This window comes from Phascolarctos cinereus, unplaced genomic scaffold (assembly GCF_003287225.1).
Source record: "Phascolarctos cinereus isolate Bilbo 61053 unplaced genomic scaffold, phaCin_HiC Scaffold_2;HRSCAF=192, whole genome shotgun sequence".
Taxonomy (NCBI): Eukaryota; Metazoa; Chordata; class Mammalia; order Diprotodontia; family Phascolarctidae; genus Phascolarctos; species Phascolarctos cinereus.
In genome coordinates, this window is record NW_027555625.1 from 275,563,684 (window position 1) to 275,585,950 (window position 22,267).

General features: G+C 38.8%; 2 protein-coding genes across 2 annotated transcripts in view; both read right to left on the reverse strand.

Annotated features, from left to right (window-relative positions):
• The window catches only part of LPCAT2 (lysophosphatidylcholine acyltransferase 2), a 92,954-nt gene extending 78,587 nt beyond the window's left edge, over positions 1-14,367 (reverse strand). The window contains exons 1-4 of the mRNA XM_020985197.2: positions 14,089-14,367; positions 5,436-5,575; positions 3,440-3,657; positions 2,010-2,122 (exon numbers count right to left, since the gene is read on the reverse strand). Of these exons, the coding sequence (XP_020840856.1) occupies positions 2,010-2,122; positions 3,440-3,657; positions 5,436-5,575; positions 14,089-14,268 (651 nt within the window). The 5' untranslated portion in view covers positions 14,269-14,367. The remainder of the gene's footprint in view (positions 1-2,009; positions 2,123-3,439; positions 3,658-5,435; positions 5,576-14,088) is intronic.
• A 4,972-nt stretch (positions 14,368-19,339) lies between these two features.
• Positions 19,340-22,267, reverse strand: part of MMP2 (matrix metallopeptidase 2) — a 31,762-nt gene continuing 28,834 nt past the window's right edge. The window contains exons 12-13 of the mRNA XM_020985196.2: positions 21,373-21,482; positions 19,340-20,274 (exon numbers count right to left, since the gene is read on the reverse strand). Of these exons, the coding sequence (XP_020840855.1) occupies positions 20,171-20,274; positions 21,373-21,482 (214 nt within the window). The 3' untranslated portion in view covers positions 19,340-20,170. The remainder of the gene's footprint in view (positions 20,275-21,372; positions 21,483-22,267) is intronic.

Sequence of the window (22,267 nt, forward strand, 5' to 3'; positions counted from 1 at the left end):
ACATGTATACATATGTTTCAGAACACACATATTTGATTCATATTTATCAATTTAATCATTACATACTGAAAAACTAGAAAGCACCCAGTTCAGAATCAAGGTCTCTTTTGTGGCAATTAGATCCAAAATGTTATCTTTAGAGGACTTTTTATAGTTCAGAATAAAAATATATCCAAAGAACATTAGGATTTAAAAATATTTTTAATTCAAGTCCTTGATGTATCAAAGGAAGGGACCACACTATTAATTCAAATCAACGAACATATATTAAACACCTACTATGTACAAAACATTTGATGCATGTTGAGGAGTATAGAAAGAAGAAAAAAATGTAGTCTCTGCTATCAAGAAATGTCTAATCTATCAATGACTATAAAGCATTTGTCATTTACTTGCTCTGCCAAGAATGTAGAGAATATTACTTAAAAATCTAGTAAGCACAGATTGCATTAAATTGAAAAACCCTTGAACAAATAAAATCAATGTAGCTAGAATAAGAAGACAAATAGTAAAATCTTTACAACAAATATATCAGGTAAAGGTCTGATATCCATGGTATATAGTAAATAATATACAAATATATAAGAATAAAGGATAGTTCCTAACGGATAAATGGTTAAAGGATATTAACTGGCAATGGTTAAAAGAATAAATGCAAGCCTATAACAACATTATGAAAGAATGTTTCAAATCACTAACAAGAAAAGAAAACTCTGAGGTTTCAGCTCACATCCATCAGATCTTTTGTTGTTATTGTTCAGTTATTTCAGTCATGTCTGACTCTTTCTGACCCTATTTGAGTTTTCTTGGCAAAGATACTGGAGTGGTTTGCCTTTCCTCTCTCTAGGTCATTTTACAGATGAGGAAACTGAGGCAAACACGGTTAAGTTACTTGCCCAGAGTCACACAGCTTGTAAGTATCTGAGGCTGGACTTGAACTTGGGTTTTCCTGACTTCAGGCCAAGCGTTCTATCCATTGCACCACCTAGCTGCCATCAGATCAGCAGACGACAAAAAGGTGAAAATGGTAAATGGTGAAGGGGCTGTGGAAAGACAGGTATGCTAATGCACTGTTGCTAGGGCTTTATACTGATCAATTTACTTTACAAAACAATTTAGAATTATGATTTTTAAAGTGCTTTAAGTGTACATATATGTACTTTAGCCCAGAGATGTAACCACAAGCATATACTCCAAAGAGATCAAAGACAGATGAAAAGGTACCATATACACAAAATACTGATAGCAGCAATTTTTGTAGTAGCAAAGAACTGGAAACAATAGATGGTCATCTACTGGCAAATGGCTGAAAAAATTAAGGTATATGAATGCAGTAGAATATGTTTATGTCAAAAACAATGATGAATATGAAGAACTCAAAGACTTGTATGAATTGATGGAGAGTAAAGTAAGCAGAACCAGGACAACTGACATCAGAGCTGTGAAACTCAGGTAGCTGGTTGCCAGCAGCCACAAACTCTTACAAGCTGCCCAAACCAGATTAAAATGTAATAAAAAATAAAAAATAAAACACAACACAACAAAGATAATGTTAATTAGGCTTTTCTAAGTCAGTATGCAGCCTAAAGGAATTAATTTCTATTTGAGTTCAACACCACTGACTACATTGATGACTACATAAAAACAACACCGAAAGACTTCTGAACTCTGATCAATATAGTGACCAATTACAACTCCAGAAGAATGATGATCAAGGAGGCAGCAGCCTGGAGGTAAGAATAAGGCAGATGTTTTCATATATAACTGATATGTCCTTTTGCTTTACTAAACTTTTTTTTTTTTACAAAAGGAGGATTCTATTTTTTGTTTGCTTTTTAATAGGGGAAGAGTCAGTAGAAAGTGATAGTTATGTTTTTTAAAAAATCAATAAAACATTTTAAAAATCAAATAAGTATATTAAGTATTATCAAATGCAAACTAATACATAAATTAATAACTCTACAAACTCTTAAAAGGCAGGTTCTGAAGAGAAGTGAATATATTTCTACCTGTGGCCATTCACCTCTTGAAGTGGCTCTTTTTCTTATTTCATTTATTGTGGTCTTCCGAGAATCAGGGTCTATACGGGACACCAGTACTGGCTGAATAGCTCTTAATACTCCTTTTAAAACAAGTTAAAAAACCACAGATAATGTTCTTGGGTAGAAGGTAGTAAGCTAAGCAACAAATGAGTCAAACTAGCAACAACAACAAAATACATAAACATTTTTACATCAGCCTATCAAAAGGAATTAGTGTTTTCCTTTTTTTTGGGGGGGGTGGAAAAGAAACCTTCCAATTCAAGGAATTTAGGTTCCATTTCTACGAACAAAATAGATATTTAACCAAAAAATTATATTGCATTAATTGGCTTGAGAAAAGGAAGGTAAAAGAAGATAAAAAGTAGCTAAAACAATTTTTTAATAAGCACACAGTGACTTTTTCTTACTTAATGCTAAATTTAAATTCAATACCAAGATGTACTACAAAGATTTAATGAAAATGTGGATTTACACAAAAGATTTCATTTAGATATTTGACAGCAATATCTCCTTCAGACTATGAGTAAAACATCTAGTATAGCACACAAATTTATTTAATTTTTTAGAGAAGGAGCCTCTTTCACCAATTTGGATCAGTACCTTCTCAGCAATTTATAAGTAAAGGGACCTGCTCTTGGTCACACGGCCAGGATACCTCAGAGTACAGACTTGAACTTAAATCTACCTGACACCCAGGTCAGCTTTCTCATCTACCAAATCACAAAGAAAAAAATTATCTTTATTATTTACATGACAAAGCAGGAAGCACCAACAGCACTCCTCCTGAGCAATCTAAGCAGTCACATACGAGATGAAAACAGAGAGCAGTTACTCAGAGACAGGTGCCTTAGGGAGACACCACAGCTCCTTGTGGGAAAAACATTTCACTGACTTCATTATTATATTTTATGGCAGTAAACATTTATTGGCTTTTTTACTACTTATTTTATGTCATTTTGAAAAATAAATATTGGCCCTTTGTGGAGGTTTTTGTAGGCAATAATGAAGAAAGCATAAGCATTAAGGAAAATTTCATACACCAGTTGGATCACTGATCTCTGTCTCATTCCCTCCCTATCTTGAAGAGAAATTCATTCAAGACTACATTAATTGTGTCAATATCATGGGGCTGTCAATTTGGGGTTATTTTGAAAATTATTTAATGCTACCTGATAAATCAAGAATTCTAATTACAAAAAGGTACAATAGTAGACTGGATCAGATTTAAATGATGTACAGTAAAATAGACACAATAGGTAAATATCATTTTCAAAAATGTAATGTTCCCTAAATAATCTTTTCAAAATGAAAAGTTAGTCAACAAATCATATAATCCTTTTTAATTTTTAAACGTGAACACAAAAGCATAAGTCACTTATGTTACCTACAATACTTACTGCCAATCAGTGGGACATGTGCATTCTCAGTTCTTGAAACAATAGAGGGTAATCCAGCAACAACACAAGCAATTCCATCAAAGAAGGTTGAGTGAGGAGCTACAATAAAAATCGGTGCTTCCACTGGACTTGCTATTTTTCCTTTTACTCTAACCAGGAATCCCATTAAAAAGAACATAGCACGACCTAGAAATTTCAGGGCTGGGTGAGTAAGTGCCCTTTCAAAAAATAAATGTAAAGAGAATATAATTAGTTTTATTAGTTGATGCCAGTAACAAGATGACTTTCATTCTCAAGTGTTAGTAAGAAATTCAAAGCATTACAACATATCAAAAATAGGGATCAGTAATGGACCTGTAATTTCACTGGAAATTTGTGGAATTTCTTTTTCCCAGTGTTGATCAGCACCTTCTCTGCAACTTAATAATAGCCTTAGAGGGATGTCCTAGGGAGCACCCAGAAGTAGTTTGGCATAACAGCCATAGAACTGGCCTCAGTGAACTTAAGTAAATCATTTAATCTCTTAGTGCCCTAGGCAAGTGTCTAAAACTAGCAAAAATATACAAGGTGTGACTACAGAGTAACAAGAGAGGATTTCTACCAGGGATCTAATCCAAAATGCCTCTGAAAGTAATTTCCAAATAGGAGCTCTTAAAATGATTAGTGTCAAGTAATCTCCCAAAGTGTTTGCTTTAAGGATAATATTCATTTGTTGCTCTAAATCTAAGTTATGATATGCTTGTTTATTTTGGGGGGAAAATCTGTCACATTAACAACTTTAGAGACATACCCCATTTCTGGTAGACAGATAAACTAACAAATCAAAAACACTTAATACCCATCTTATTCATCAGATGTGATTTTAAAAGATTTGTAGGAGCTTCCAAAAATCAAGTCTACCCTCCTAAGATAAAAATTCGCCACCAAGACTTGAACCATTCTTGAACCATTCAAAAGAATTTGCCATTGATTCTGAATGCATGACCAAAGGAAGAGTTCCAAAAATAATAAAATCAGAATTCTAAAGCTTAAAATTTTTGATCAGTGACCATTCACTTTGAAAGGTACACAACTTATGTGTATGGATTAGTCCTGGAATATTGAATTTTTTAAAAATCAGAATGATTACTTTTTTGGACACACCTGCTATTTACTTTAGTCTCTTAGAATTTACTATTTGGAAGGGACATCTACTAAAAAGCATAGGGCTAGGGGAAAAAATGAGTCATGATTTTCTCCTCCTCCCCAGATGTACTATGCCATTCTGGAAATACAGCTATCTACCTCTGCAAGGCCATGGCAAAAACTCAAGTAGAACAAAAATGAAAAGAATGTGGCTTTGGGAGATAAACTAAGACATGTTAGAAAACTAAGGAAATGTACAGGAAAGTTTGGATTTGTGGTAATCCAAATAGCATTGTAAATACTAATTGAATATTTTTTTAGAACCATTATCCTGTTTTGGCAAAAATTTAGAGAGCAGAACTTTATATCATATTGTTATATTTACTACAAAAACAGCTGTATTATATTTAATAAGACTCATTGTTGCAAGGTATTAAGGCTAGATTAATTCTTTGCAAAAATAAAACAATGATAAAGGTGATGATGATGATGGTGACAACAACAATGATGATAGCTAGCATTCATATACTGCCTACTATGTGCCACTCACTGTGCTAAGCACTTTACAAATACTATCTCATTCAATCTTCACAACAGCTCTAGGAGGTAGGTGCTATAATTATACCCATTTTAAAACTATAGGAAACTGAGACAGAGTTTAAGTGACTTGCCTAGGATCATGCAGTTAGCCAATATCTGAGGCTGGTTTTGAGTTCAGGCCTTGCTGACTCCAGACTCAGCACTCTATCTACTACACCACTTAGCTATCCATTTAGGTATGGCATTTAGATAAAACTGGCATACTGACTGAGCTTGGGTAGGTTTTTCTTACTCCTCAAGCACTTAACGTTTAGCCATAAGTATTGCTTACCTCCTCCAACCTGCAACTGGATGTGTCAATTTTTCTGGTAAGCCTACCGTTGCAACTGCAGCAAACGGCCAAGCCATTATCAAAATCAATGCAACACACATGGCACGGATTGGAAGCAAAATACTTCCCAAAAGGAAAATCTGAAATTTAAAGTTGATAAAAATGAATAAATGGAAATTGTTTTGACAGCAAAGCTCATGAAACTGTGCTATAAAATGGAAATGTGCACCAGCTATTGCCTTAAAGAGAACTGCTATAATTTAAAATAATCTCTGTGTAATTTATTTGTTGGATTAGGCCTGTGATTTCATTAGTATAAGGAACTTCCAAAAAGAAAATTCACTCTACTAATGAAGATCAATATCTGTTCTGCAAGTTACAGTTATAGGATTGCCTGGGACACTGAGAAGTTGACTTTCTCAGGGTCACAGGACCAATATGTGAAAAAAAATAGAACTTGAACACAGTTCTTTCTTAGCCCAAGAACATTTTTTTAACTTTTTAAAAATATATTTTATTTTTACATGATCTATATTTCTTCTTATATTCTTCCTCCCTCCCTGCCCTCCTCTGCCTCAAGAGCCATCCCTCATATTAAATAAATTTTTTGGGGGGGGAGAAAGAAAAATGTAGACAAGAAAAAAATCAGCAAAATTAATAAATACATTTAAAAATGACATTAAAGGTAGAGTTACATGTCGGTAGACGCTCTAACTCTAAGGAGTGTGGGGAGATATCTTCTCATATATCTTCTTTGGAGGCCAACCTTTTTCTTTGTAATTTTAAACCACTCAGTGTTTTTTGTTGTTGTTGTTGTTGTTTTGTTTTGAACTCCTTGATGTTTCCATTTACATTGCTGTGGTCATTGTGTAAACTGGAATTTTTGGCTAAGCTTTGCATCGGTTCATATGTCTTTTTTAATGTCCTTTCATGCTTTTCTGCATGTATCTTATTTGTTATTTCTTACAGTACATTAATATGTTATTACATTCCACAATTTGTTTAGCCATTCTCCAGATGATGGAAATCTGGTTTGTTTCCAGTTCTTTGATGTCATAAAATGTGCTGGTATTTAAATACAGTCTTTCATTGTCACTGAACTCCTTGGGGAATATGTCTAGCATTGTAATCTCTAGTTCAAAGGGTTCATTTTAGTTATTTTATTTGCATAATTCTAACTTACTTTCAGAATTGTTATACTAAGTCACAACTCTGCCAACAATGTATTAATGTATCTGTCTATCCACATACCCCCACCAATAGTGACTATTCTCATTATGGGGGTCATTCTTGCCATTTTGATAGATGTACAGTGAAACCTTAGTATTGTTTTCTTTTGTATTTCCCTCATTAAAAATTTGGAGCTTTCTTTAGTATGGTTAATTTTCAATTCTTATACAAACTGTCTGTTCATATCCTTTGACCCTGCATCGCTTGAGGAACGGCTTTTGGTCTTTTCTGGTTGTTAGCTGTCTACATATCTCGTATACTGAAGTCTTATCTGAGGAATTTAATACAAAGATTTTTTTTTTCCATTCAACCACTTCTCTTCTTATTCCTTGTGGTTGTCGTTGTTTAGTCATTTCAGTCATGCCCAACTCTCTGTGACCCTATTTGGGGTTTTCTTTGCAAAGATACTGGAGTAGCTTGCCATTTTCTTCTCCAGCTCATTTTGCAGATGAGGAAACTGAGGTAAACAGAGTTAAGTGACTTGCTCACGGTCACACAACTAATAAGTGTCTGAGGCCAGGTTTTCTGGAGCTCAGGTCTACTGGACTCTTCAGCCTGACACTCTATCTACTGTACCACCTAGCTGCCCTATCTTATCCTAGATACATTAATTTTGTTTCCGCAAAAGCTTTTGAATTCCATATGAGTAAAAGTATCTATTTTATCTTCCATAATTGCTTCTATTCCTTGTTCAGGTAAGTAATCATGCTCTCTTTACTCATGGCTATAAAAGATATATGATATTTCTCTTCTAATTTTTTTATGGCATGATCCTTAATTTTCAGGTCTTGTTTCCATTTTGGATTTTTATGGAATATGGTGAAAGATATTGACTGAGACAAGCTATCAGCTCTATCATGTTGCCATTCTTCTATATAATTACTATATGAGATACTATAATACAAATATTGATGAACAACTTTATATCCTTTTAAAGTTCTTACTCATAAGCTTTCCACTCTTCTTATGTTGTCTTTACTAAAATATACCCAAACTATATTAATTGTGTGTATTATCTCTATCTCACACACACTACGTAGCAACTTTCACCTATCCCCACGAGTCTTTGAGCCCAATGATCAATTGGCATATACCTCAAAGACATATTAGTTATCTACGTCATTATTAAATTCTTACTTTTTGCCCCAACCTATACAATTGCTATAGTACTAGTCCCAATGAGTAGGATCAAATATAATGTTAGTCTATCAAAGACCATTATCATCCAAAGGATTAGTTAAGAAAGCAGCAAAGTATGATATCATCTAAAGCAGTTAAATACCATGAATTATGTGGACAGTTAGAATGATACTTCAGGCCACTCATTGAGTGCAATTCCATATACTACAGAAAACATATTAGTCATAAAAAGGTCCTTCATAGAAGACCAGAAAATGATAGACACTGAACTTTGATTTGAAAATACAGCTTATATCATGTAAGTTTGATGTACAAAAGCCATTGTGACAAATAATAGTGAATAGAGCAATTTAACCTGGAGATCAACAAAACACTGAAAAATCTTAAGCAAGAACAAATATTCCCTGAACTTCCCTTTAGGAATGCAGGGATGGATAGTCAAAAAAACCAAGCTGTATCATCTGTCTTACTAATATTTCCATTACACTCCAATTTGATTTTCCTCAGCTATAGAAGAAATAAAAACTGCGACACTTTTGATTATATGATGTAGTACAGAATTTAGTCAAGGAAGAGGCAGAGCTTATTTCTGTATTAGACATAGGTGACCAAAGTTCTTAAACCCATAGTAACAATACCCTACATTTACCTAGCACTTTAGAGTTAACAAAGTATTTTCCCCACAACATCCCAGTGAAGTATTATAGATTTTATCATTCTCATTTTACCAAAGAGAAAACTGAGGCTAGGGCAGGGGGAGGTTAAGTGCACTGACCAGTCACCAAGCAAGGCAACCTATGAAATGTGCTTATTCAAATCTGCCTACATCACTTAAGTATTTCAGTAGATCTGTGATGTCAGCAGCATGGTCACGCCATCTAAAAATACAAGTCACATCTCATCTATGACATCGCAGAGTGTCCATCATTTGTCTAGTCCTCCAGTAAACTGTCCACTCATTGCATTGGGGGGCTTTCTCACATCATGGGTAAGTCACTTTCTGGGTCTCAGTTCCTCATTTATAAAATGAGGGGAATGAATTAGGTAGCTTCTAAGTTCCTTTCCAGTACTAAATCTAAACAATACAGTTCTAAATAATGCTACTTTCCATTTATCCAAATTGTTTTAGTGTGCAGGACAGTTTGTTTAATGGGGCTGCTTCAGTCTCTTGGTTATTTGGGATGTCAAACATTCAAATTACGATCAGTCTCAGTCAGTCAAACGTTTTTAAGCACACACTCTATGCCAGACATTGTGCCAAGTGCCAAGGATAGAAAGAAAGGCAAAAACAGTTTCTGTTTTCAAGGAGCTCACAGTCTACTGACGTAAACAACATGAAAATAGCTACATATACAACAAGCTACATACAATTTAGTATAAATTGGAGATAGTCAGCAGAGGTAAAGCACTATTCAGAGAGATTTCTTGTAGAAGGTGGGATTTTAGTTGGCTCCTGAAGGAAGCCAGGAAAGCCAGGAGGTGAAAATGAAGAGGGAGAGTATTCCCAGAGTAGAGAGCAGCCAGTCAAAACGCCCAGAGTCTGGAGATAGGGAGAGTCTTTTTGGAAGAATAGTAAGGAGGTCAGTGTCACTGAATCACTGAGTACTTGATGGGAAGTAAAGTGTAAGGAGAATGAAAAGGTATGAGGCAGCTAGATGGTAAAGGGCTCTGAATGCCAAACAGAAGATTTTATATTTTATCTTAGAGATGATAAGGAGACATTGGAATTTGTTGAATAGGGAGAGTGGCATGGTCTGATCTGAGCCTAAGGAAGATTAATTTGATAGCTGAGTGGAAGATGGACTGGAGTGGGGAAGAGATCAATCATCAGGCTACTGTGATAGTCCAGGCATGAGATAATGAGAGTCTGATTACCAATACTGCAAGACCATTAACAGTATTATCCAGCTTCAAGATTTACAGAGTGAATGAAGCACATATACTCTAACACTTAATGGACCTGTGATTTCTCCTACGAGGGTATAACATCCAATAAGGCAAACCCATCAGCCATCCCTTCTCCAACTTCGCAATTCCAGTCCATGGCCCCCACTAAGTTTACTCCAAGGAGTCCATCTAACATGCTGAAGGCTTTCTTCATGTTCTTTTCATAGTTTTTGCATATGACTGGCTCATTTTTCTTAATATATTTCTTTAGTGACATTCTTCATACTTTCTTTTGCTTGTCATGTATTATGGTTTGCTTGTGGCCACCACAGGTCACTTCATTGCCCTTTGGGTGACCTTCATTCAGACTGATAAAGTCAAAAGAGCACTGGCTCTGGAATCAGAGGGCCTGAGTTCAAATCCATACCTCTGTTGATTAATATCTGTATGACCTTGAACAAATCACTTATACTCCTTGGGTCTCAGTTTACTCTTTGGTTAAATAAGAGGGTTGTACTAAATGCCCTGTTATTTGGAACCTTCTAGCTCTCGACTGGCCCCTAAATTCCTCAGCTCTGATAGGTGAAATGTTGCTGTCTGCTGCTGAGGCCTAGCCCTTCAGGACACTTCTGCTACTTCCCTCTAGTCTCCTCTCCCCTCCCCCTTTCCATCATTCTTTCCTATGAAATCTTTTTTCATTAAATTGTAGGTTTCTTGAGGATAAGCACTGACCTTATTATTCATCCACAAATCCTAGAACAGTGCCTACTAATCCTTAATTAATGCACTGTCCTGTGCATTTTTCTTTACCTTTGAGGGTTTTCTCTCCCTCTTCCTTTTTCTCTTCCTCTCCCTTTCCAAATCTCTCTCTCTCTCTCTCTCTCTCTCTCTCTCTCTCTCTCTCTCTCTCTCTCTCTCTCTCTCTCTCTCTCTCTTCTCTCTCTCTCTCTCTCCCCCTCTCTCTCTCTCCCTTCTCCCTCTCCCTTTCTCTCTCTCAATGAATGCCATTTATTTGGAGAGTGTTGTGTGTGACTTACAGCCGTATGTAATCACTGGAAAAAACACAGGTATTAAAAAGAAGCGGTTTTGTTTCAGAGAGAAAAGTGGAGTAAAGGATTATTTAAAAAAAAAAAACCCTCTGCAATTTCCCAAAGGCAAGGAAGCCAGCTTCTTGTTCCAGTCTGAGGCCAAGTCATTGTTCATTTTCATTGTCTATTCAAACTATGTATACTGATGGATAAACTCTACAGATTACTCATATAACTATATATCACAATCTAAAAAATAGAACTTCTCATTATTTTTTATTCTCTGCATGGTTAGGCTAAGCTGTTTTGGGTGATAATGGATCTCAGACAAGAAGGTTCTGTGGTGTCCTAGGGCTTGATGCAGTCAGCACAACATCATACAGAAACAATATTATTTGGAAGACCTACTCAAATATAAGGAATCCCTCTTTCACTTGTACTCAGTGCTGGATCTCTACCTTGGTGATAATGGAAATCATCAGAGAATATAAATAGTGCATTTATTAATCATTTAATGGCAGCTTCCCAAGGACAATATGTTCCTTTAAAGTAGGAACTATCTTTTATACTTCGTTTGTATAAATGTTTATTGACTGACAGACAATGCTAAGTGCTGAGGATAGAATCACAAACACAAACACAAACAAAATCTTTGTTCTTAGGGATGCTAGTGGAGGAATATGACATGTAAAGAGAAAAGACAACACATACATCTCTGTTTTGTGCTATGCATGATATTAGTAATCCAGAGGTCCATCAAACAAGGATATCTCTGTTAAATTTTTCAAATATGCTTGCACAAATGTTGGTACATCCTGTTGAAGAAGAGCTTTTAAGGCATTCCGACAAATTAAATGAATTTTTTATTATCAAAAAGAATAGCCACAGTGGGATTTTTTATTCTCTATATCTTTCAGCCAATTGTTCAATGGCAAAAATGTGGTCTACTGTGGAATATGGTCTTTCTTTCTTTCCAATACTCTTAACAAGGACAGCCTCAATGTATATGGAGATTAGTCTCATAATAATTCCATATATATATACATATATATATATATATTCATATATATAAGTGGGAAATTAGGTATATAGATCATTATTTATTGATGTTCTCTAGACTGCCTTTTTAAAAAGTAATTTATATATATATATACATATATATGTGTGTGTGTATACATATATATATATACATATATATGTGTGTGTGTATACATATATATATACATATATACATATATATATATATACATATATATATATATATATGTATATATATATATATATATATATATATATATATATATAAACTTCTGGTCAAGTTCCTATCCAGCTTATCAATGACCTTCTTTGGTCAGAACACAATACTCTCTACACATGGACTGACCAGAGCACAACATCACAGTATTTAAAGCAGGAAGAAACCTTAGTCATTATCTAGGATAACACCTTAATTTTATAGATAAAGAAACTAAATTCTAGAGAAGTGAAATGACTTACTCAAAGTCACAGGTAGTAAATTGTAGAACCTGATTCCAAGCCAATGCTCTTTCCATGATACCACACAGAGTACATCTCCCCTATTATGGACAATAGCTATAGTTCTTTTAATGTTGGCTAAGATGATACGGGACTTTTTTGGCCATCAGATCACCGTTGACACATGTTTAGCTTCCAGTCCACTCAAATCTCCAGATCTTTAGATGAATTGGTGTCTAGACACAACTCCCAATTTTATATTCATGAAGTCGTTTTTTTTTTTTTAATCTAAGCATGGGGCTTCACAATGATCTCTATAAAATTTCACCTTTTTCTAACTAACCTGCTAGCCTGTTTGGATACTCAATCTCATTTTCGTGCTGTTTCCCTTCTAGCACTGAAGTTTAGAGAATTCTTGAATGATCGAAGTCTATTTATAAAGCCATTTTGATTTTCTAATAAAAATTGGACCTTTTTAAGAAAAAAAAGTAATTATAAACTCTTAAGATTTTGTTCCATGTCTTCGGGATCTTCTCCCTCCTTTATTTAACCTCCTGAGAACTGATTTCTCAAAGCCTTACAAACTATGCCTTTGTGTCATACATAGGCACATATATACAACATAAACGACAAATATCACAACATTTTAACAATAAATGAAAATATTAATATACCTGAAGAATTAATATTGCAATACTGAAATGATGACCACTATATATTTCCTGTTAAGTGTAGAAAGTGAAAAGTTTTTTTTCCCCATTCATCAGCTATAAAATCAGAGAAAAAAAACCTTTCAAAACCTCATTTTAAAAAAAATTATCCCATCGTCTTCTTCTTCCTCCCTTTATGCACTCATCTGCAATCCCCTCCAACACATCTAAATGATATGAAATGACTAAATAACTGAACACTTGGAATTTTTCACCAAAACAAAGTCATTCACTGCAGAGTTCAGTTTTCACACGCCATATGTATTGATGTACAATAATTAAATTACTGTGCATGACTTAAAGCAAAGTATTATTTAAGGGAAGCAAAAAAATTGCTGTCACTTGTGCATGCAGAACCAACATTACAAATACAGATTACATAGGCCTATCTTTTCCTCAGATCACCAAATTTACCGAAGAGGAAGTCCAGGGTGTGTAACTGTGAAAAGCTGCAGTTTAAAAAAAAGTGAAAAAAAGGAAACTTTCATCAAATACATAACTATGCATCTATGGCATGGTAAAGCCAAGAAATACCATTATTTTCTGAGTTGGAGGTGGCTAATCAGGCATCATTCACCTTTAAATGCAGCCTACTAAATTGTATTGAATGTCTTGCCTACTTAGTCTTTCCAAATTCTGGTCCTAGTTCACTTATTACATCCACCTTCCTTTTCAGTCAATCAATAAACATTGTATTAACGATGTGCCAAGCACATGTTAAACACAGGGAATACAAATACACATTTTCATAGCTTTAGGTTCACATCTTCCTTTATCACAGATTCATAACCCCAAATTCTACTGCAAAATCTCACCATTAAATACCTTCAACAGCTTGCCAGTCACATACCCCCTAAACAGGACCCATTATAAAGCTTTGACCATCTCCCCATGGGACAACTCAACACTACCTTGCTGGTATTAAAAAAAAAAAAAGCCCCTCAGGCTCCTCCCTTGTCATAGACCCACCTTTCAGATAATTACATATTGACCATCCTCCACTCCGCCCTCTCCCCACACGCACTTCTTCACGGATTGGCATCTTTATCACATCGCAGACCTTCCCTGTTCCTCCAACCTGCCTTACCCAAGGCCCAGGTGTCCCTCCCTCTTTTCCTCCCTCCCTTCCCACCTTTCCTTCTCCTTTCTCCTCCTGAACCCTCTGCAGCCCCTCCCTCTCACCACGACTCGGCCGCCGACACTAATCCGCACATCCTGCACAAACGGGTTGGGCACTGGCGGCGGGAAGAAGGATGCTTGGCGGGGCACCATTGGCGGCCGCAGGCCAGGTGCCCCCGCGTCCCTGACCCCCGCTCCGGGCAAGGTCGCCGCCACCGCGGCAGCCTCCGCACACCCGCTCATGCTGAGCCGGTGCAACCTCCTCCACTCTCCCGGGCTTCGTGAAACGGAGCCCCAGAAAATCCTCCAGGCCCCCACTGCGCAAGCGGACAGGGTTCCTCCCTACCTTGGCTGGCCCCGCCCCGCCCCGCCCCGCCCCGCCCCACTCAGCATTTACTCCACCGTCTCCCACGTACTCAAGCGGGATCCTTCCGGCAAACCCTGCTCGGCCTTCCCCTTCTTGGCCCCACCTCTTTCAGTGTCCCCGCCCCTTTAACGCCTTCTATCTTGCTGCTGTGGAAGGTTGATTGTGGAGGATAACGACAATTACACATTTTCTCCCAAAACATCTTTCCTCACAAAGCATGTTCCTTAGAAAACGTCTGCCATAAGGTAGGTAATGCACCTGCCGTTATCCCCATTTTGCGGTAGAGGAAACAGGCTCAGAGAATATGTGATTTGTCCACTGTCTATTTCAAGCTCAGTAGTTATGGGATCATAAGTTTTAGAGTTGGAAAGCCGCATTTAGTGCAACCTCTTATGGTCAACACAGGGGAAGTGACTTCCTCAAAATCACACATCTAGTACCACAACCAAAATTTGAAGAACCGAATCACTTTAATCCAAATTCAGAGCTCTTCCACCGTAATACTTAAAAGGTTCCAGTGATCTCCTTCCACTGACACAGATTGGACCCTCTTCAGGCTTTAGTAGGTATTCCAGGTGAGTTGCTTTGGCCAAAAGATTTCTTCATTTGATGGTCCACTCTCTGATGATAACATGCCTCTCCCAACTTATTGAGACTAGACTTTGGACAGCAGATATACAAGCCAGGTTGGCCCATGTTCACGGCCTTTTCCACATGGTGGAACCTGCCAAGGGCTGAGCTTCACTGAATATCTTGGAGACCCGTTTAAGACACTTTAGAGGACTTCAGTGGAGAATTGATTTTCATCACCATCTAATCCAATTTATGATGTGTTAAGGTTTGCAGAGCAATTTCTTCTCATAGACCCATATGTTTTATTCCAACTTTACAAATAAGGAAACTGAAACTCAAGTTGAGAGTTGCCTAAGGTCACACGGTCTGGAAATTGTCAAAGCTGGGACTGAAACTCAAGCCCTTCCAAATCCAAAATCAGGGCATTTTCTGTTTACCACATGACCTCCCTATCCTCCACCTCACCCTCAAAGGGGCTTTGTAAGACTCCCTGCCTCTTTGTACAAACCTCCATTTTCCATAGCTCCCTGGGCAACTGTGGTGATTTGAACAGAGAGGACTGTGGAATGGAGTAAAAGGGACTTGAAGGCCCTGAAACAGGAAGCTGTGGAGTAAGAGGTGGCCAAGGAGGAAGGATACTGCAAAGACTAGACAACATGCAGTTCCTCTTTAGGTCCCCTTGGCCCAGCCAGCAGTAGTTGTTTTACTTCTAGCTCCCCACTCCCTTCCTCCCCCAGCACACTTTTCCCCATGCAACTTGAAGCTTCCCATAACCTCTGAAGACTGGTTTTGACCTTTGTGAGACAGGAATGGCATGAAGACAGCTTGAGGGGAGAGGAAACAATGGCCTGAAGTCTGAAATTGCAGCAACTATACTCCCTGTCAGGACATATAGTTCTGTTGGGGGAGCAGGGAGAAGGGTGCCTCAGTGATGTTAACACATTTCACCATCTACCCTTTGGGTCTCTATAACTATGTGTCGAATATCTTTCCATGGGTGAGGCACAAGATTATCTGGCTTCCTTGCAAGCAGGAACCTGTTGATCAGGTCCACGAGTGACCCACAAGATCTGATCTTCCTCATTTCATGCCTAAGATTATGGCAACCCTGCCTCCAGCCTCTCCTCATTCCAGTCCATCCTCCACTCATTTATCAAAGTGATCTTCCTAAAGCACAGGTCTGACTATATTAACACCACCTCCCTTCCCCTCAAACTGCCACACTCTACCTACAATGTCAAACATGAAATCCTCTTTTTAGGTCTTAGAGTCCTTCATAACTTGTTCCCTTTTGAACTTTCTACCTTACTGTCTTCCATGCCCTCTACTATCCTGGTGACATTGGCCTCCTTGTTGTAGGTATCTTAAAATATATTGTTTGTCCCTAGTTGTTTGCATGTTGTCTCCCTCGTTAGTCTGTAAGATCCTTGAGGGTATGAGCTGTTTTTTGCCATTCTTTATATCCCTGGTGCTTAACACAGTACCTGGAAAATAGTAAGAACTTACTTAATTGATTTGACATGACTAAATCTTACATCATGGTATTAAAAGGGCTATGCTGTCTCAAAGAAAAGAGGATAGATTTGTTTTACTAGGCCACAGAGAATAGGATGAGGAACAATGGGTGGAAGTAGGAAAGAGGCAAATTAAGATTGGCTAGAGATAAGGTTTGGGACTAGACCAGTGATTTTGCTAATATAGGAAACTCCCAGATGAGAAAACTCCCTCCATCTGCACACATTAGCACCTTCTTTGCCATTTACAGACTATACAAGTTGCCTCAAGGGATGAAAGGTTAAAGTAACTTGTCCAGGATCACATAGACAGCATATGTCAGAGACAGGACTTGAATTCAGGTCTTCCTGATTCCAAGACTATTTCTCTATCCATTAAACTAAGCTGGCGAGGAAAGAAAAATCCTAACAATAAGAACTATGCAATTTAGGAATGGATTGCCTGAAAAAGTAGTGAGCTACCTATCACTGGCCGTTTTCAAGCAAATGCTAGATGACTTTTGTCAAGTCAAGGATGTTGTACAGAGGGTTATGGTTCAATGCAGTTGCTGCTTATACCATGATATGTGGTATAGGTGGTACTAGATAACCTCTAAAATCTCTTTCAACTTTGAGATATTGGATTCTAATTGTACATTGCTGGGTTGCAGTATTCAGCTCAGACACTAAGCAATGATATCTAGTCAGTGCTAGATCATGTTTAACATCTCATCCTGACATCCACTAGGGCACCAGGGTCTACCCAGCATGGGCATCTTGACATCTGTCTGCTACGTACTTCCCCCTTTCTACCTCTTGCTCTGAAAAAAAAAAATAATAATATCATTGCTGCTGGAAAGGAGGCAACAATCTACTACTGCCATATCATTTATGTTCCCTGTGATTGCCTAGACCAAGAGTTCTTAATTCAGGGGCCCCAGATCCTCAAAGCATCTGTGAATAAATTTAAGATTTGGATGTGAAAAATTACATCCTTATTTTCACTCACCCCAACTGGAATTTGGTATCTCCTTTCATTATGAATATAGACTGTAAGCATTATTCTGGGAGGAGGGTCCATGGTCTACAAAACTGTCAAAGAAAGGGGTCCATGACATAGAAAAGGTTAAGAACCCCTGACCTATATTAAAACTCCCTTCCTTGGACATCACTCTGCTATATGTGTTACATCCCCCTATTAAAATGCAAATTTTCTGGACAGGCACTGTTTCATTTTTTACTTTTGTATCTTTAGCACCTAGTAGCTGGCACACAAATGCTTATCAACTGATGATGAATAAATGCTTGATTGATAAACATGAAGCTGGACCCCACAGAACCCAGTATAGAGAGACTTGGGCACATTTACTATAACTACATCTCTCAGCAGGTTAACTGCACTGTTAATATTCATCCAGAGAGCACTGTCAGGAGTGCTATCCTGAGACAGAAACAACAGAAGCAGATTTGTGTTGTGGAAAAAGCATTGCATTTGGAGTCAGGGGACCTGGATTTTATTCCTAGATTTGCTACCTGCTACCATTTTAACCCTGGATGAGTCTCTTCTTGGCCTCTCTGGGCCTAAGCTTTCTCATCTCAACACTGAGGGGGTTGAACTCTTATGTCCTCAAAAGTTCTTTCCAGCTCTAAATCCTCTGATCCTAATCTGTCTGCTGGGCTGGGGATTTTCCCCAACCTGCTTTGTATATTCATCCCTGTGTGATTCCATCCATGAGCATCCAGTTCTGGCTACATTCAGCTGGCCTCTGCAGCTTCCTCTCTCTTACCTTCTGGGACTTGTTGGAGGAGGGAGGTAGAACTGGAAGTGAGAGAGTAGAGAAGAGAAAGGCACTGACTTAAGGCATCTTGTGAACACCTCTACTAAATAACTGCCAAACAACTCACACACACAAGGCAGGCAAGCCAGCCTAGCTGAGGAAGAGATAGGAAGCAGCATGTGCCAGGCAAATCAAACCACCACCGTCACCCCATACCCTGATGGAGGCATTCCAAGATCTTAAACCCCAAAACTTTTAGAATAATGATGCATCTAACCTAGTACTCCCAGACATCATCCCGGGAAGCAATCTCTATGAAGATGCAGCCTGAGAATTGCTCCTATGGGGGCTGTAGCCACATTTTTTAAGACCCCAAAAAGAAAATTCTTGCCACTAAAATCATTGGTACTTGTCAAATGATTCATCATCAAATACTGATAAGATTTTATCAGTGGAAAGTGACATGAAAGAAGAGGCATTACCACTGGCTTTGCTGTTACATTCTAGGGACCATGGGACTTTTCCATCTGACTTACAACTGAAACCATCCAAATGTGTTGTTGCCCCCGTTAGAATGTGAGCCCCTTGAAAGCAAGAACTGTCTTATTTTTCTATTTGTAACTCTAGCATTTAACACAGTGCTTTGCATATAGTTAAGTGCTTAATAAATGCTGTATTCATTATTTATAACTCCCATTTCACCTTACCCACATCCCTGTCCTAAATGGTCTACAAGACATGGAAGAACTAGATGATAGCTTGTTTTGTTTTGTTTTGTTTATAGAGGGGGAAACTGAGGCCTGGTGATCTGAAGTAAATTGACCCAAATTACAAAGCCAACTAGTTGCAGAGCCAGAACTGGAATCCCCGTCTCCTTCCTTCTAGTCTGGTGTTCTTTCCCCTTTGAACATTACACTAAAGGTTTCTAGTTTGTGAACTACCTCTATGTATGTGGAGGATCTGCTCTATATAGGCATCCTAGACCATCTTCCCCCATCGGTGGGGGAGGGTTTGAGAGCTTGCTCATGGTGAGTCCCTTCTCTTTCCTGCTGCTTCAGCTACCTACCTCTCCCATGAGCTACTGCAATGTTCCTCAAACACTCTGGGGCACAATGGATTTCTTTATTCATTTTTGTTGACATTTCTCATGGGGAAGGAAGGAGTGGGAAGAGGAAGAACTGTGGCTTTTTTTTCTCCCCTCCACCAGATGTGAAGGGGTCATGACAGCTGGGAAAATGCTATAAAACATGAACCAGTTAAACATTATTATGTGGCCCGGCACATCATGCAGTGACTTCAGAAAACCTGAGTCCTTCTGTCCAGAAATGAATTTTAAACAAAAAACAAACAAACAAAAAAAAGACCAAAGTGCATTGAAGCAAATGGCTAGTGAATCTAATACTTGGGCAGCAGATTAACACAGCTGCCATTAGACCATGACTCCTTCCCAGGGCTCTATGGCAGGGTGTCAGGGCCACCAGTGCCCAAGTCAGATAGTATCTGCTGGGCTTTGAGGGAGCAGAGAAGGGAGAAAAGTCTTGGGGGTGGGCAGCACCAGGGGAGCCCTTGGCAGGGCTACCCAGAAGATATCCAAGTATCTCCTCGGAGGCAGGGAGTAAACACCAGGAGACCCTCCATGGCTCATTCAACCCCTACTGGGGGCCTGGAGGTAGGGCAGGAGAGGGAAAGGAAGGAGATGGGAGTATATATAATAAACATCTATATCCCTAGGTTAGGGAATTGGGTTAGGAGGGGAGGCCACTGTACAAAATCTTAAATTACCGAAATGTAAGAGAATTGACCAATAGGTCCTTAATGCTTGGGGCAACCAGTACCAGCCTGGGCTAGTAATGAGTATTCAGATCTAGCTAGTGACAGACAAAGGAGGGAGGGATAAGAGACGTAAATATGGGGTTACAGAGAGTTTGCAAAATTCAGCAGCTCAGCCAGTCGGATTTGATGTTTCCAACTTTTACAATTTTCAGACTCTTGTTCTCCAGTTTAAGGTAATACCAGTCCTTGAAGAAATAGCTGTGTCCTGGGGGAGAAAGGAAACGATAGGTGTTGATCTTCCCTTTCTCTGAACTCTCATTGGACATTAAGTTTGAGGGGGGCAGTGTGGGACAGTATAAAGAACTCTGGCACTGGTGTCATGGACCTGAATTCCAATCCCACCTCTTTTGTTTATTACCTGTGTGACTTTGGCTAAGTCACTTCACTACCTTTCTTCATTCATAAAAAGAGAATGCTGGGATAGATGATCTCTAAGATCCCTTCTAGCTCCAGAGCTATAGTCTTTATGATCTTTATGATGCAGGAAGAAATCTGATGCTGCATTATATTGATCTATAATCGTTCCTGCTGTGTTGATCTTGTCTCTGGAACTAGATCTGCAGACTCCTACAGGCCAGAGGCTAGATGCTTTTACTTCTACCTCCCATGATGCTTAGCACAGCACTAGACAGAACAGGCTCTTGGTAGATCCCTATTGACGTAAACTGAGCTCTCACTGCAATTCCCAAGTGGCATTAACTTGCCAGCCATGCCTTGGAGGATCCCTCAAAGCCACCTCAGGAATAGGGATCAGTGCCCAGGGTTCAATATTGGCTAAGCATCACCAGAGGGCCAGGAACAACTGAAGCAGTTCAGGGGCTATTTGTTCTCAGCAGAGAATCATGAATAAATCAGTAACATCTCAATTAAACCATGAAATAAGTCATTCCTTGAATGTAATGTTGCTCTTTGGTACTGGGTTGCCAATATAAATTCAAACAGGACAGGTCTATAAATCGTGATGGGCTTGAGTAACTGGGAGGGAAGGGGCAGGGAGAAAAGGTATGCATGGGCCACCCCAACTCTAGGGCCACCCTTTCTTTAGGCCTGGCAGCTGTGAGGGTGCCAGTGAAGCCTTTCTTGGTTTTCCTGACAGAAGCCAGGCTGAGTTGAGCAGAGGTCAGCTGCTCTGGAATCTCTCCCAGCATGAGGCTGAAGGGGCTGTTTGTTTTCTCTAGGCAGACTCATGCCTCCTCTATACAATGAATGAGTGTGTACTTGAGGAACCACGGGGAGCCTGGGACTGAGGTGGGGGAAGGAGGCGATTAGTCCTAGAAAGGCAGGAAAGGCCTAGACAACTCACCACTTCCCTGCAGTTCCACCACAGCATCCAAATTATCAGGGATTCCATTCCAGGCATCAGCGATAAGCTTGGGGAAGCCAGGGTCCATTTTCTTCTTAACTTCATTGTACCTAAGGAGGAACAGGATTGGGCAGGAATCAGGAAGTGGAGAACACAGTTAATCCCAGGGCCAGTAAGACCTCCACAGAGTGCACCTCTACTGTCCACCCTGTTGCAGGGTAGCAAATATGGCCAAAGACTCCTCCATACACCTTGCAATCTAGACAAAAATCTTTAGATGCTGTAACAGTGCAGTGGAAAAGGTATGGGGCTTGAAGAGAAAAAAAACCTCTGTCCTCATATCAAATCTGCCACTAACTGTATGTATGGCCTTGAGTCACCCACGTTATCAAAGAATCACAAAATCTCAGAGCGGAAGGTATCTCAAAGACTTTCTAGTCTAACTGAACCTGTCAGAGAATGTTCTCTGTGACATCTCCAATAGGTAAAACAATCATTTAGCCTTCACTTGAAGACTTCAAGTAATGGGAACCCACAACCTCCAAAGACCTACCATTCTCTTATTGGATAGCTCTAAATGTTAAGTTTTTCCTTTCAATGAGCCTAAAACTGTCAGTCAGAAACCATCGCTTAAGACTTACAGTTCAGCCTTCTGGGACAAAGAGAATAATCCCTTTTCTGCATAACAATCCTATAAACCAGGGGTGGGGCACCTGTGGCCCAGAGTTTAGATTCAGTCAAAGGAAAGTACTTGAGGACTTAGAGGGCCACATATGGCCTTGAGGCCACAGGTTCCCCACCTCTGCTATAAATACTTGAAGACAGCCAACAATTACAATCCCAAGATTTTTTCCCAGACTAAGCATTCCTACTTTCTTCAACGAGTCTTTATATT